This window comes from Tiliqua scincoides, chromosome 4 (genome assembly GCF_035046505.1).
Source record: "Tiliqua scincoides isolate rTilSci1 chromosome 4, rTilSci1.hap2, whole genome shotgun sequence".
Lineage (NCBI taxonomy): Eukaryota > Metazoa > Chordata > Lepidosauria > Squamata > Scincidae > Tiliqua > Tiliqua scincoides.
The window spans coordinates 23,407,787-23,423,268 of record NC_089824.1 but is presented as its reverse complement, the minus strand read 5'-3'; the positions used below and the strand labels follow the sequence as shown (position 1 = coordinate 23,423,268).

At 41.1% G+C, this 15,482-nt stretch overlaps 1 protein-coding gene across 1 annotated transcript in view; it reads right to left on the bottom strand.

The window, feature by feature from the left end:
• Positions 1–15,482, bottom strand: part of LRP12 (LDL receptor related protein 12) — a 38,064-nt gene that overhangs the window by 10,736 nt on the left and 11,846 nt on the right. The window contains exons 2-4 of the mRNA XM_066624138.1: positions 10,279–10,335; positions 5,479–5,614; positions 124–326 (exon numbers count right to left, since the gene is read on the bottom strand). Coding sequence (XP_066480235.1) covers positions 124–326; positions 5,479–5,614; positions 10,279–10,335 — 396 coding nt within the window. The remainder of the gene's footprint in view (positions 1–123; positions 327–5,478; positions 5,615–10,278; positions 10,336–15,482) is intronic.

The following is a 15,482-nucleotide window of genomic DNA, read 5'->3' as shown; positions in this document are numbered from 1 at the left end:
TTTTAATTTTAAAAAAACAGTAAGGTTTAAAACATTAAATGATTGATACACATTTCAAGCAAACAAGAGGGAAAGACTGTTCCAAAAATCTAGACAAAATTGAAACATTTATCTGAAGCTTACCGACAAAATAAGTTAATCTGAAGCCTTTCCGTGATACACTGTCATCTGAATGAAATCTGATCCAAACATGATCCTGTGAAGAGATGTACGGAGATGGAATAGAAGACCCACATGCTCTGTAGCCTTCTACATTTTTGTAGGCCCCTATTGTTAGCCAATCTGAACTACATCTTCGTGATCCTTGAATGTCGAAATCCTGAAAACTACAAAAAGCAGAGCATGTCATCTTGTATCTTTTGGAGGTAAAAATTAACCTCATTTAACAAGTTACTATATAAAATACAAACCCTCAGATGAGTTGACAAAGATCTAAGCATTATCTTTTATTACATTACCCAAGAATGAAAGAGCCCTGCTGGATCAGGCTCACGGCCCATCTAGTCCACCTTCCTGTATCTCACAGTGGCCCATCAGGTGCCTCAGGGAACATTTAAGACAACAAGAGACCTGCATCCTGGTGCCCTCTCCTACACCTGGCATTGTGAGGTAGCCTACTTCTAAAATCAGAAGTAGTAGATTTGCAGTACTTCAGATTCTAAAATCAGAAGTAGATCATGTTTTGCAGTCTGCAATAGATTTTTCATCCAGAAATCTGTCTAATAACCTTTTAAAAGTATCTAGGTCAGATACCATCACTACAAACTGTGGCAAGGCATTCCACAGACTATTCACATGCTGGGTAAAGAAACATGTCTGTTTCTTTTGTCTGTTCCAACACTCCCAATGCTCAATTTTAGTGGATGCCCCCTAGTTCTGGTGTTGATGAGATGAAAAAGTACATACCTAAGAGAACATCTGAGACATACAAAATTATGCAGGAGATGGATAAAGTGGATAGTGGGATGTTCTTTTCCCTCTCACACTACTCCAAAACCAGGGGACATCCACTAAAATTGAGTGTTGGGAGAGTTAGGACAGACAACAGAAATATGTCTTTACCCAGTGTGTAATTAGTCTGTGGAACTCCTCGTCACAGGATGTGGTGATGGCATCTGGCCTAGACACCTTTAAAAGGGGATTGGAAAATTTCTGGAGGAAAAGTTCATCATAAGTTACAAGCTGTGATGGGTATGTGCAACCTCCCGATTTTAGAAGTAGGTTACCTCAGGATGCCATGTGTAAGGGAGGGCACCAGGTTGCAGGTCTCTTGTGTGTTCCCTGAGGCATCTGATGTGAGATATAGGAAGCTGGACTAGATGGGCCGTAGGCCTGATCCAGTGGGACTATTCTTATCCCTCTACCCATCCGCTGCATGATTTTGTATGTCTGAATCATACCTACCCTCAGGGGCATTATTCATTCTGTCAACTGCCTCCCCCCACTATGTTCCCTAAAAGCAAAAGTTAACCGAGAATAGATTTTAACCTATAGAAGACATATGATATATAAGATTTATTTTTTATCTACCTGAAATGCTATTTTTAAGGATTCAACATAACCTGTAACATCAGCATTAATTGTTCTCTGGTTATACACATTTTCTAGCAAATAGCTCATCAGAATTATTTCCTTGAACTGTATAGAAGTTCAAATTGTGTCGGATACTTCTGTTCTATTTTTCTTCCTATTAGAACAAAATGTCCACGTAGGATTTTCTGCAAACAAGTTCTTTTCATCCAGAAACCTAACACTACCCAAAACTCAGTTAACTTAAGAGAACTTGTGTTCCAACATTCTTCTAAGTTTTCAGTTGTTAAAGTAATTTCCGTAGTTGAGTATTTCTTCTAAGATTATTTCTCTTGTTCACCATATCTTGAACTTAGATCAAGTAGAACTAAGAGTAGGAGTAATAAGGAAAGAAAATAATTTCCTCCACTTATTCCAAAATTCCAAAGACAGTTAAACAATGGATTGGAATTAACAAGTTTTGACATGGTGCAACATTGGACAACACACAATTTGCCTCAAACAAAAACAGTCAAAAAAAGTCTTACAATCTTTACTAACTTTGATGCGCTGAATGTGAAAATGACAATGAAATGACTGGCTCTAGTTTAGGAGAAACTAGGAGGAGGAGAAATACCCAGAATGTCAATGCAAGGGAGGGTACCAGGATGCAGGTCTCTTGTTATGTGGTGTGCTCCCTGGGGCATTTGGTGGGCCGCTGTGAGATACAGGAAGCTGGACCAGATGGGCCTATGGCCTGATCCAGTGGGGCTGTTCTTATGTTCTTATGTTCTTATGTTCAGTTACGTGTCTGTAGAACTGTCTTTGGTGGACCTCTCACAAACTGTAGCCAATTTTACATTTTCATTGTCATTCATGTTCAGCACCTCAAAATCTGTAAGAAGTGACTACCTCAGATACTCATGTATGTGAAATTTTTGCCAAGTAATCAAGCTCCAATTCTCACTTCGCCTTATCATCAGGTCAATCAGAAGGCAGAGCCTTTCAACTCCCGAACACTTTTGGTTCTTGCTAAAGCAGGCACATTTGTTTCTATAGCAGGGTTTTTTCCCATGTCCCAAGGCTTTGGAGAAGCAGCTGCTTTGCCTCTCAGGGGGCATGGGGAAAAAGGAGCAGCTGCTTTGCATCTCCTGCTGTGAGCAAGAGGAAGGCTGCAACCCAGTTCTCCTTTACCTGGAAGTAAGCCCTGTTGACTATTATGGCTGCAACCCTAACCTCCTTTACCTGGGAGTAAGCCCTGTTGACTATTATGGCTGCAACCCCATCCTCCTTTACCTAGGAGTAAGCCCTGTTGACTATTATGGGGCTTACTTCTGAGTAGACACACCTAGGATTGGGTATCAAGTCCCTTGTCTGACCTGCCTGCTGACTGGGCAACCAGAAAAGCCTGGAGGAGGTCTGGGCAGAGTGAGAACAAGGGAGCCAGGGGCAGGCAAGCAGGTAGCCAACAAGTCTGCTGAGGCTACCAGCCTAAGAATGGGCTGGCTGAAGTCCCTTTTCCTTGCCACAGTTGCATGCAGCTCCCCAAATTGACCCTCCCTGCCTTGCCTTTGCCTTTCAGAAGGGCCACAATCCTATCTACACTTTCCTGGGAGTAAGCCCCATTGACTATAATGGAACTTACTTCTGAGTAGACATGCCTGAGCTGGGTTGGGCTCTCAAGTTCCTCTCCTAGCCCCACTTTCCTGGGAGTAAGCCCCATTTACTATAATGGGACTTACTTCTGAGTAGACATGCCTAGGATTGGGCTTTTTTCTGAAATACAGGAGCAGGCAATGGGGGGAGAGAATGTGAGGCAAATGATTCTGGACCTTTGGAAGGTGTGGATCAGTGAGGGGAGGGACAGTAGGAGAGGTGCTAACTGCAATTATGAGATGGGGGGAATGTGCCTAAGGGAGGCGGAGGGGTGGGGGAAAGGAGGAGAGTGAAGTGCCAATTGCCTGCTCCTGTATTTGAGAAAAAAAAGAGTGCAACCAAAAGCCCAATCCTAGGCATGTCTACTCAGAAGTAAGTCCCACAGGCACATCCCCCCCTAGTCTTTGGCTGCAATCCTAACCACACTTTCCTGAGAGTAAGCCCCATTGAATAAAATAGGACATACTTCTGAGTAGACCTGGTTAGGAGTGTGCCCTTTGTCATGTAATGATTTAATTGTATTAGTTATATTAATTAAAAATTGTAATATAATAATTAAATGTAAGTAAAAACTGGGAGTGTGCCTTGACAATTTTAGTGCCTTGACAGTGTGCTGTGAGCTGAAAAAGGTTGAAAATGGCTGTTCTATAGTAACTTTCCTGGGAAATTCCAACCAAGGTTAACCTTTTATTCGCCTCCTTTCCCTTTTGCTGCTGCAACCTGGTTCCTTTTTGCAAATGCATTTGGCAGATGTCTTTTTTTCAACACCAGGATGGGATCCTCCTTTCCATCAGAAATCCAATTCAGGCTACAATTCAATTTACCTTTACTTAAGAATAACACCCATGGAAAGTAAAGGGTCTACTTCTGAGTAAAAAGGTTCAAAGCCTCCCCCGACTTATCTGTGGGGTCGACTTATAGGTAAGTGTCTGCGGTGATCCTGGGGGCGTGAACTTTGTGAAAATTTATTGCAGTTAGTAATTTCTCATATGTACCTAATGGTTATTTTGATGATATTATATGATTAATCATAACCAAGTAGAGCAGCATAATAATGCCTTTTACGTGTACAAGGACAAATTCTTATTTTATTGAGCATTGCATAATGTGTGTGTTAGTCTTTAGCGCCTTTCTCTTGAAGACATAGTTATATAGCCTCTCCACTTTTCAAGGTTAAAAGAACAAGGTCTGTTTTCTGAAATCTCTCCTTTTTTCCTTTGAACTCAAATGCATATGCACCTTGTAGGGATCAAACAGCTTTAAGTTTTTTCCTCAAGTGCTCCTTAAATTCTACATTGTAAGCCGAAGTTTATGAGCCTAATCATCTCTCTTTCCAGAAGGTTCTTATATTTCTGGGACTTCAACCTAAGAAATCCTGTTTTGTTTCCAGATTTGTTACTAAAATGTTTTGCACCTCAACATTTTATAACTGAATGCATGAGGCTACTGACTTCATGTCCTGCTTAAGAGCTTCCCAGAGGCATCTGGGTAGGAATCCATTTCCACTGTAGGAAACAGAATGCTTAACAAGATTTTGCTTTTGGTTCATTCCAGATGACACTTGTGCAAACATTCTTCCAATGCTGGTGGATTACTTACTAGTTTTCATGTTTCTACTTGTGCAATCTATCATTTGGATTTACTATACTATTTCTTACACAGACCTCTAGTGCCCAGTGCAAAACAGCCCTTCCATGATTAGAAGATACTTTCTGCAGAAGGGCACCTTTCGTTCCAACTCTATTAAGCTAGTTCTACAAGCTCATGTGTGCTTTAAACTTGTCATTTCCAAACTGCAGTATCTCATGCTGCAAAAGCAAGCTGCCTTTGAAGTGGAAAAAAGTTTCATAAGTAGTTTGTTATATCTCATGGTGATCCACTTACACAAGTTTACTGGGCTAGTGCAAGTGCCTTATATGAACCTCAGCAGCTCTTTGGAGTCTGCTTCAAGTATTTCCAAAAACTTACTGATAATTCGAAGTCATCACAGTAGAACCCGGTATGCAAAATAGGAGGCAATGTTCCCAGACATCCATAATCTAGTTTTAGATTTTAACTTTAAAATCTGACACTCTGGCATAACTTATGTAAATTAAGTTCAGTGCTGCTATATGTCTGAATCATTAATTCAAGGAAGATAAAATCCCCAAAAAGAAAAGGGAGCCGAGAAGAGGGAAAGGAATTGAAGATAAACACAATTAATTCAAACAGTTACAGCTTCCAAGTAGAGACACATAAAGAGCAAGTTATTTATGCATTATTTACATTTTTTCCAATATACAGACAACTGCAGAACCCAAATTAACCTATTACCTTATGGTAATAATTTCCCCTTGGTTTGCTCGGATATACCAGCTACAGTTAGTTCTACCAGGATACTCAAGAGGCCAGCCTGGGCTAGTGATGATCCCACTTGGACCTCTAATTTGTTCTGGGATATCTCCACAAGCTGAAAAATATAAAAATTAATGCCACGATTTATAAGTAATATTTCTGCAGATTAACAATCCTTGAAACATAATTCATTAGAAACAATTTCTAATGACAAGATTTTACCCAAACAAAGATGCACAGCATTGTAACCTACAAATGTCATGCTTAGCAAAAAATAAACACTATTCATTGAAGAAAATAGAGTATGTGGCATTGCAACAATGCCTCAAAATCAGATGCACAAGTGCCTGAGTAAAAACACTGGTGAGGTGCAGTATTCAAATTCATTAGTGCTTCTTTCTTATATTCTAAATTGAGTTAAAACTGATATTACACAGTTGCACATGAAGACCAAAAAGTAAAACAAGTCAAATTCAGACTTTATAAACATACTCAGTAGCTTCTAAACACATGTACACATAGTAAGACATGCAATTTTTCCACACAACTCTACATACAGTTGTCCTAAATTTTTATTTATTATTATTATTTATTGGACTTGTAATCCACCTCTCCCCCCGAAGGGCACCCAATGCGGCTAAATGGAAGTAAACCAATGTAGAAAAAAAAGTTCTATGTAAAAGGGTAGAAGTTGCAGATAAATAAAGCTTTAATATAAAAGGATCTATCTACTGTTTTCAGTTAGTAGCTGAAATATGTCATCTTTGCAGTAAAATAAAAGAGGTTTAGGATTTTTAAAATACACTGTAATTACAGAAATGGAAAACAAAAGAAATTTAAAAAGGAATTTTCATCAGTTCAGCAGAGGTGGTTTGCTTTAACAGAAGATTTATTATTTTTGTTTAACCACCCATTAGGTGGTGCTCTTATCCCATTACTCTTTGGGACTCTACATTCATTTTTCTAGATATACTCAAACAATCTCTTATTTGGATTCATGTTATGAGAAAGAGCACAGATGTTGCAGAGAGAATAAAGAGTTTCATCAAGAGTAGATGTAAATGCTGACTAACTGTACAGGATGTTCAAACATCGACCCTTAAAAATTCATTAAAGTGAAGTAAAAAAAATTAAAGCTATTTGCCTCAAGCATGGAATAGTAGAAATAGGCATTTATGACATAGACATCTGTACCATACCAACATGCCAAACTACCAGTACCATAGAAGTTCAGCACCATTCTCCCACCCCCGACCAAATCCAAAAGCTGTCAAGGAAACAACTGATAGCAGAATATCAAACTCTGAATGATTACTGCAAAAATCTTGCCAAGTAATTGTTTTATTTTGTTTAATTTATGAACAGCTTCTTGTAACAGTACTTTTTGTTCTTGCAAATTCTTGTTTAATTCAAGGTGGTAGTTTTCACCAAATGGCTAGGGTCCTGGATAGCTTGAAGCTCTGCTGACTTGCTAATTTATTAACAATATGAGCCTAATGGGAACATGTAGCAGAACCATCCTGGTACTTATCTGAAAGTATCTGGAATCACCTAAGAGAACTCACCTTAACCAAGTACAAGTGGGACATCAGTATCCACTGATTTGGTATCCACTGATTTGACTCACCACTGATACCAGGGTCCACCTTTAAATGCCTTGTAACAAGATATAAAACCACCAAAATCCATTTTCCCACCTTCGTGTTGTTAAATAATTATAATTTCATTCCACTAGATTCCATTATTCATCCCATCTAATGGCAGAATGCAGGAGGTCTGGTCTAGAGGGTAGAGCCTCCATTTGCCTGAAGATAACATCCACAAAGTCACCAGTTCGAGGCCACCGGCACCGTGCGACCTTGAAGCAGCTGACAAGCTGAAGCCGAGCGATTCCATCTGCTCTGAGCGTGGGAGGATGGAGGCCAGAATGTGAAACCAGATCAGAGTGAAACACCTGGACTGTTGTGGTTCTTGAAAGACAGAACCTTCTTTCAATTGTAAAAATCCCTATGGGGATTTAATCAGCCTGCCTATGTAAACCGCCTTGAATAAAGTCTTGAATAAAGACCAAGAAAGGCGGTATATAAATACCTGTATTATTATTATTATTATTATTATTATTATTATACCAATGCATTCTGGAATGACAATGGAGGAGCAAGAAATCTTCTAGAAGTGGATCTTTAAAGCTATTTTTCCACTGATTTGGTATCCACTGATTTTTTTTTATTCACTGGGGGTTCTGGAATGGAACTCCAGTGAATAATGAGGCATGTGTAGGTCCACGCAAACTTGTGCCAATGATTTCATATACTCCCACACTACAGAGGCTTAGTTGCAGGTAGGGGAATGATTTTTTCTTACCCAAAGGAGACCTCTGCAACTGCCCCCCCCTCCTAGGCAGGATGCAGCAGTAGTCATTTTGGCACTGCTCCATCAGTGAGGGGGAAATAATAGAATCAGGCTATAAGTTTGTTATTGCCCAATTACAGACTTGTAACTTACTGAAAAAGACAAACTGAACATGCAGGCATTTCACACTGAAGGAAGAAAACTGACTGGAAAGATCTGCATGGCCTACAAATTTAGACAAAAAAACCCATCAAGTTTGAGAAAGGGGGCAAACAATGTTTGAACACCATTCATGAAAGAATGTATTTTGCAAATTTTTAAGAATTACTGGTGCCATTTAATTTGAAGTGACTGCCTTTCCCCTGGTCTCACAATCTATGATATTTTATGCCATAGTATGTGGAGGCTGGTTGAAATGGCCTGTATTGGAAGAGGAGGCTTCTTCCATGCTAAGGATTTACTTGTATAATGCTGCTGATCATGCAAAGAACTTTTTCACTACCCTGCAGCGGTACTATGAGCTTCTCAGAGTAATGCGGAGATTTTCTACCTGATGGGGGTGGGTATGGGTCTATATAATACACCATATGCATTAACAGTCACTGTGCAGAGGAGCAGCCTCACAGATGCTGCTTTCAGCAGCTTATGAATGAAGACTGTAACACATCCTCTTCTGCTATATCATCCATGAACTCTTTAAGTTGATAGCAGAAGAAAGACATGTCATCTGCTGGTCCAGAGGAAGCATAAGAAGAGCCCTGCCGGATCAGGCCAATGGCCCAGCTAGTCCAGCTTCCTATACTGCACTCAGTGGCCTACAGATGCCTCAGGAAGCACACAAGAGTCCTGCATCCTGGTGCCACTCCCTTGCACCTGGCATTCTGAGGTAGCCTATTTCTAAAATCAGGAGATTACACATACCCATCATGGCTTGTAACTTTTCTTCCAGAAATCTGGCCAATCCCCTTTTAAAGGCATCTAGGCCAGATGCCATCATCGCATCCTGTGGCAAGGAGCGTCGTTCGCTGCTTTTTCTTGCAATCCTTTGCAATCTGTCAGGTCTCTTTACTGCTTTTTTGGGAGGGGGCAGGGGAGATCAAAACGTCTCAACACACAGAGAAGCAACCTCACTGACCAGCATTGGACCCTGACCAGCATTAGCAGTTTCTCTTCAGCCTTTTTTGTGCCTGTTATTTTCATAGCAATTAATTTCTCTCTTCCTTAAAGAGATCTTCAACACATGTTTAAAAGCTTAGGCTGAAAATGTCAGTTTGTTTTCCTGTTAACAAAAACTGTTGGATGCTTTAAGTACCAGGACTAAAAGTAAACTTAATCACACTTTCTTAAAAGTAACTACCATTTTTGCATAGTGTTCTCCTTTTTTATAGTGAAAGGATAGTTTTTTGAAACCCTAATCCTCTTCTCTGCACTACCCTGTAGAGACATTCTGAACACTGTGATTCATATACGGCATATATATTTATCTGAAGTCAGATTCCATCCTCAGCAAACAGAACTACAGACATGCAGGTCTCTGCTATTTGCATCATTATCCTTTTAATTGGTTTATCTGATGTGTTTGGTACAGCAGTGCAATGAATAACACCAAGCAGCAACTCTGTCAAAACATTTGTCCTTTTTTCTACAATGAAATAAACACAGATCTCTCAGTGCACTTGTTATCATCTGCAGGAAGGAGAACAGCCTGAGGTTTCCGTTCAGTCTTGCTCCAGGTTGGATACCAGGTTGGATACCAGGAGCTAAATACAAGGCCTATAGAATTGATTGACTAGTCTTCTTGCTCTCTTTAAAATTTGGAGCTAGAATTACAAAGCTCTTCTTATTGTAACACTCAGGATTTTTAGTGCCTGTTAGGAGCACACATGCAGCACAAATGATTGCCACCACCCACTCTCCCCCCAAAAAGTGAACAGTAAAGTGCTGGAGGTGGGGAGCAATTCTTAATGACAGCCAGCACTCCATTAGTGCTGCACCAAATTACTCCTTGTTGTAGAGAAACTGTGCTGTTGGATGGATGATGGTTTCAGATATTGCCTGACATGTTACATGGGTCCCTTTATTATTCTTTAACTGTAACGTTGCTGAAAAATTACCCATCAATAGATTTCATTCCACAAAAAGTTTACTGTCAAAATTATCAACTCAGGCCAACATCTCTTAGTTCAATGTTTGTATGGAAAAATAATTAAGCAGTTAGAAAGGAATAATCTGTTCACAAGCATGCAGGTATCAAATTTATCATATGAAAATTTTTCCATGTTCCAGTTGCTTCATTCCTTATTACATGCTGCAAAAGGCAGTAATAATTTTTATAGCCAAATATCTCTTCATAAGATACCAGGTGGCTTTCAATATTTACTATTTAAGTCATGCATGAAATTTAAACATTACCAAAAAATGACTTACCCATTGACACTCCTGATATATGCACATTTTCAGAACGTTCTGCAAGAGCACTGTTTCCTAAAATTAAACATAATGAATAAATTAATTTCCAAGATAAAATTTGTAAAAATTCTTCAGATACACAACTACAGAAAGGAAAGAGAATAAAACGGAATTACTTTAAAATTCAAATATTTAAGATCCAAGTCCTCTTCTACTATAGTTTTCAAGAAAGAATAAGTGGGAAAAAAATAAAATGATTATACAATCAAGACACAAAAAGCTCCTTTGTCATACAGTGAGGAAACTCAATGGAGAACCAAGCAGTCATCAGAGCTTGGTTAGCACTCCCTGCCCTTCCAACAGGAAAAATGATTTTAAAACATCAGGCGCTTTAGTTAAAGTTAAATGTCTCTTCCAGGACTCCTTCACTCTTATATCTTTTTCTTCCCTTCCTGATAAGGAAGATAGGCAGAGTAAGGTAAAAGGAGGGGGAAAAAACAACCACAAAGCCAAAGCATTTCCTTTCCGTTAAATATGACTCCAACACAAACCCAGTCTAAGTTTCTTTGGCTGTTGGGAAGGAGTTCTTGGGATACTCAACAGTGAAAGACTACTTGCTTTTCCTGTAACAAATGCAGTGTAAAATTTCAGAAGAAATTGCCCAGGGTTTCATTAGTAACCTTTAGAGCAAGAATAACAAAATATATGTAGTGCAGAAGAAGGCAATGCCTTTACATGTAACAACTAATACAAACAAACAAATATTTTCAGGTTCTCTAGAATGCTTCTTAAGGCTAGATGTCAAGCAAAATAGGGGTGGGGAAGAAACAGACAATTCAAGTAAGTGTTAATATATTTTTTAATTGGAAAAACAATTAAAAGCCCTCTGCAGAAACTGAAATCTGTTTTGCATGTACCTAGCAAAAGATAATCTAACCTCAAGCCAGCACTGGTCTTGCACACGCTGCCTAGGAGACAGTTACTGCAAGAAGTGCCATAAGTCACTTTGCGGGAGTCAGAAGAAGGGAGCCTCTGGTGCAGAGGCCAGCACAGACAGGTGTTGGGCCTGCATGTCAGTCAGAGAAGTCCTGGGAGCTGTCAGTGGTGAGCATGCCACCAAATGGTGCCGAGGCATTCTGGGGTGGGGGGAGTAGGGGGGAAACCGGACAGGGAGAAGAGCAATTTAGGCCTGGGAGAGGGAGATCTTTGCTGAATCCTAACCTCCCACCTTGGCCTGAAAGACCTACATGGTGCTACTTGATTCTGTTCCAGCAACTGAGCCAGTCTCCAGTGCACTGCCCTGGCAAGGGCTATCACAAACATGCTAGTTTGTGCTTGGCCTCCATGCCGGTGGGATGACTGCCAGGAGCCACCAGCAGCGAATATCCTGCCAAGTGGCAGGGAGGTGTTCAAGGGCAGAGAGTGGTGAAACTGGGGGGAAGTGGCCTGGGGGGGCAGTTCAGGCCCAGGAGGAGTGTAGGGACAGCAGCAGAGGCTGCCACCAAATTCTATCCCCCCCCCTCTGCCTGGGCCTTGGAGTCCTACATGGGTCTCCTAGGTTCTCCGATCAGACCCACAGGGGTTGCTGGGACCCAATACGGAGTAAGGGAACCTATGTTTCCTTACCCCAAGCAGAGCTTCAGCTGCTTCCTTGGTCCCACAGGATATGGGGCACCCATTTGGGCGCTGCTGTACCAAGGCTAGCATAGGATTGGGCTGTCTGTCACATCGACTGCATTTATTTTGTCCATATACTAATGAGTTTTCTAAGGCATTTCATAGGAAATCACTTCTATTCCTACAATTTATTCTCTTTAAAACAAATGGGAAAATTATGAACCAAAAATAAAATTATAGATTCTATATTTGCATCTATTCTGACCCTCCAAAACAAGATTTAATTCTGACCAGACTATTTTTCCAAATCATAAGTATTCCTTCCTTACTTTTATTAATTCCTTCCTTACTTATTATTAATCCTGAGCCATTTTTCATATGTAAGAATACAACTACTTCGGAGTTTCTGGACCAAAATAGAATTTAGAGATGTCTTATTTTGCTGTTGACATACACTATTGGGAGAGCAATGCCTACTTCAAACTCACTGAACTTGCAATTAATACTTATTATACAATTTCACAAGAAAATTGCATATGACAAGGAAAGAACATACGACAAAGAAAACTAACCTTTTGCTTGCCTGAATCATCATTAAAATGGAAAGAATGAAATCACAAGTTTGGAAGAAACCACCATGAACCCCACCTTCCTGTCTAAAGTTATTTCAGCAGTATAAAGCAGCAACTAAAGACAGTATATTCACCAAGACTGGTGAAAAGCAGGATACCAGCCAGAAGAAATTAAGGGCCCAATCCTACCCAACTTTCCAGCACTGATAAAATTGTGCCAATGGGGAATGTGCTACAGTGGGAAGGCAATCATGGAGACCTCATCGAAGTAAGGGAATGTTTGCTCCTTTCCTTCGGGGCTACATTGGTGTTGAAAAGTTGTATAGGATTGGGCCCCAAGACTCAATGGAAGGTCATCTTTGTTTTTGTGGGAGGGACAGTTTCTTAAAAAGAATATGAATGTCTATGTTCATTCCCAAGGAATAAACTTAGTGATGATTCACCAACTAGAATCAAATCACTCAGAGCCCAATCCTGGGCTTGGTGCCGTGGCTTCGTTTGGCACCTTACGGCACATTTGCGAACCTCACCGCTGGGCTACTGCCCGTGCTAGCCCAGCGCCAGCCGGTGCTGGGCTAGTGCCAGGTTAGTGTGGGGCAGGCGCCCAGCCTCTGCCGCTCGGCAGTCTTATGTGCCACCGAGCCACGGTGCGATAAGCGGGGGTGGGGAGGGGGGAGCGGCGAGGAGGTATTCCAGGGATGGGGAGGCCAGTGGGGGTGGAGAGAGGGCGGGGAGAGGTGTGACAGGGAGGCAGGGGGCAGGGGTGGGAGAGAGGGATGCCGGGGGTAGGGAGGGAAGTGGGTTCGTGGAGCTCTGCTCCACCGGATCCATGGCATTCATGTGGGGCTCGGCGCTCTACACGAACGCCTTTACTTTACCACTGACCTTTTGGTAGGTGGTAAAGTGCATAGCCCTATTGCAGGGCTGCTTCCCTTACCCAGGAGAAAGGGACGAAAGTCCCCTTCTCTCGAGGTGCCGCCTGTGGTAGCCTGAGGCGCGCAGGATCCGGCGGCAGCTGTTCTCCGTGCTGCTGAGCCTGGCGCCCGGGCAGCTCAAGATTGGGCTGCCCGTTTGTTCTCAAAGAGAGATATTAGCTTGCTATAAGCCATGAAGACTAGATTATGTTGCTTTCTCTAAGCAACGCTGAACCTAAAACATCTACTTCAGAAAGCTATTCAAGAATCAAAGCACGACTACTTGAGTATGCATGCCTCATAAGATGAGCTACTTATTCTACTCTGGATCTACAAGTGGAGAGTTGAACTGAACCTGAATTAAAAAATCAACTGAGAGAATTTTCAGTGAACTGGACCGAAACCTTAGATCTCTGGGTTAATCTGAACCAGAACTGAACTTGTGAACACAAAAGTGGAAACCAGTTTAGAATAATTAGTTCAATAATTAGGCACTTCAGTTGTATGATTCATGTTTTTATTTCATGCATTTTTAATCTTATTGTATGCACTTTGTTAAAACTTTTCTAAAAACAATACCCCAATCCATAGCATGCAGCCAAAACATGATGTGTTGCATGAGATGCTGCGGCAGGGGAAATTGGCAGACTTAGGAGAGGTGAGGGAAAATATTTTCTCTTACCCCTTTTAAAGTCCCTCATATGGAAATATGTCTATACCTGAGGTCTATTTGCATGCAGGAGTGATTTCAGATTTGAAAGGATTCACTTTCTCTCTGCCCAGTCAGTTTTCTTGGGGTTATCCCATGCTGTAATAACTTTGATGCTAAGAAGATATACACACACGATCAGCGCCAGATGGAGATCATCAAGAATCCCACATAATCTACTCTGAACTGTCCAAAGGAAGAAAGGGCTAAAAGGATAAGAACCATCAAGCAATGTTTTGATATAAGCAATGGCTCACTTTGAAAAATCAATCTTGTTTGTTCAGCATGAAGGAATATTTTACAAAGTACCTGTATTCCACTTTCCATACCAGATGAATGTATGCGTTGATTTTTCTATGGACAGAAGATGCAAGCTTAATATTAGGCACAATCAGAACACTCATATTACACTTGAAAGGGGATTCAAAGTACTTTGACCATGCAGTCAAGCCTTTAGCTCTCACTGGTCCCCAAAGATCCATATGGCAGAGAGAAGCCATTATAGTCTCCAAATAGATTGTACGGTATATTTAGCTATATAGGGTATAGTAGACTTTGGGCATCAATGCAGCATTGTACCAGAAAGGAGATATCCCAGTCCTTTTTCATGATATTCCTGTGTTCTCAATAAGAGCACTAGAATATGCCTTGCAGGCTCCAGTATGCTTCAGGGTAGAAACAACCTGTGGACTGGAAGATGATTTAAATACTATGAAAATGTTCATTTTTTGGCTGGTATTCCATTTTCTTGTACTATCCCTGCCTGAGTTTCTGAAAGCTCTCCACAATTGTATTTACTTCCACCTAAGTGTCAACTGCTTGAAATCAACATCTCCTTATGTGAAAAGTTGGTAGCAAAGATTCCAAAAAGTTGGTAGCAAAGATCACCCCTTCCTGCTCCACCAAGTGATGAGCTTCTCCATTTCCAGGTTCCATTAAAACTCACTGAGCTGAGACACATCCTCTTTGTCCCTTCCCAGCACTAGTCAGTGCCAAGCCACCTCCTCCTTCCCTTTCAGCACCAGCTGGAGCTCAACACCAAGTTGCTGCTGGTACCTTCATACTCTTTCTAATCAAGACAGCCAGAGAAGGGGGATGGCTACATGGCAGACAATATAATTTGCATGCCAGGCACTGGCTAGTGCTGGGAAGGAGGATAAACGAGGAGGAGAAGGCAACTGAAAACATTCAACCCCTGCAGATATTCTGAAGGGAAGCAAGAAGGAGGTGGTGGCAGCAGAAGCAGTGACAATATGTAGAGATGAAGAAGCAGCAGGACCCCTCCACACAACAGGAGGAAGGCTAGGAGCTTCCATTTGGTGCCACACATTATCCTCCATTCTTCTCCAAAGCTTGGAAGGAGGATAGGGGAAAGACCATAATATCATGCTTCAGAGATGCTTGCCTCTG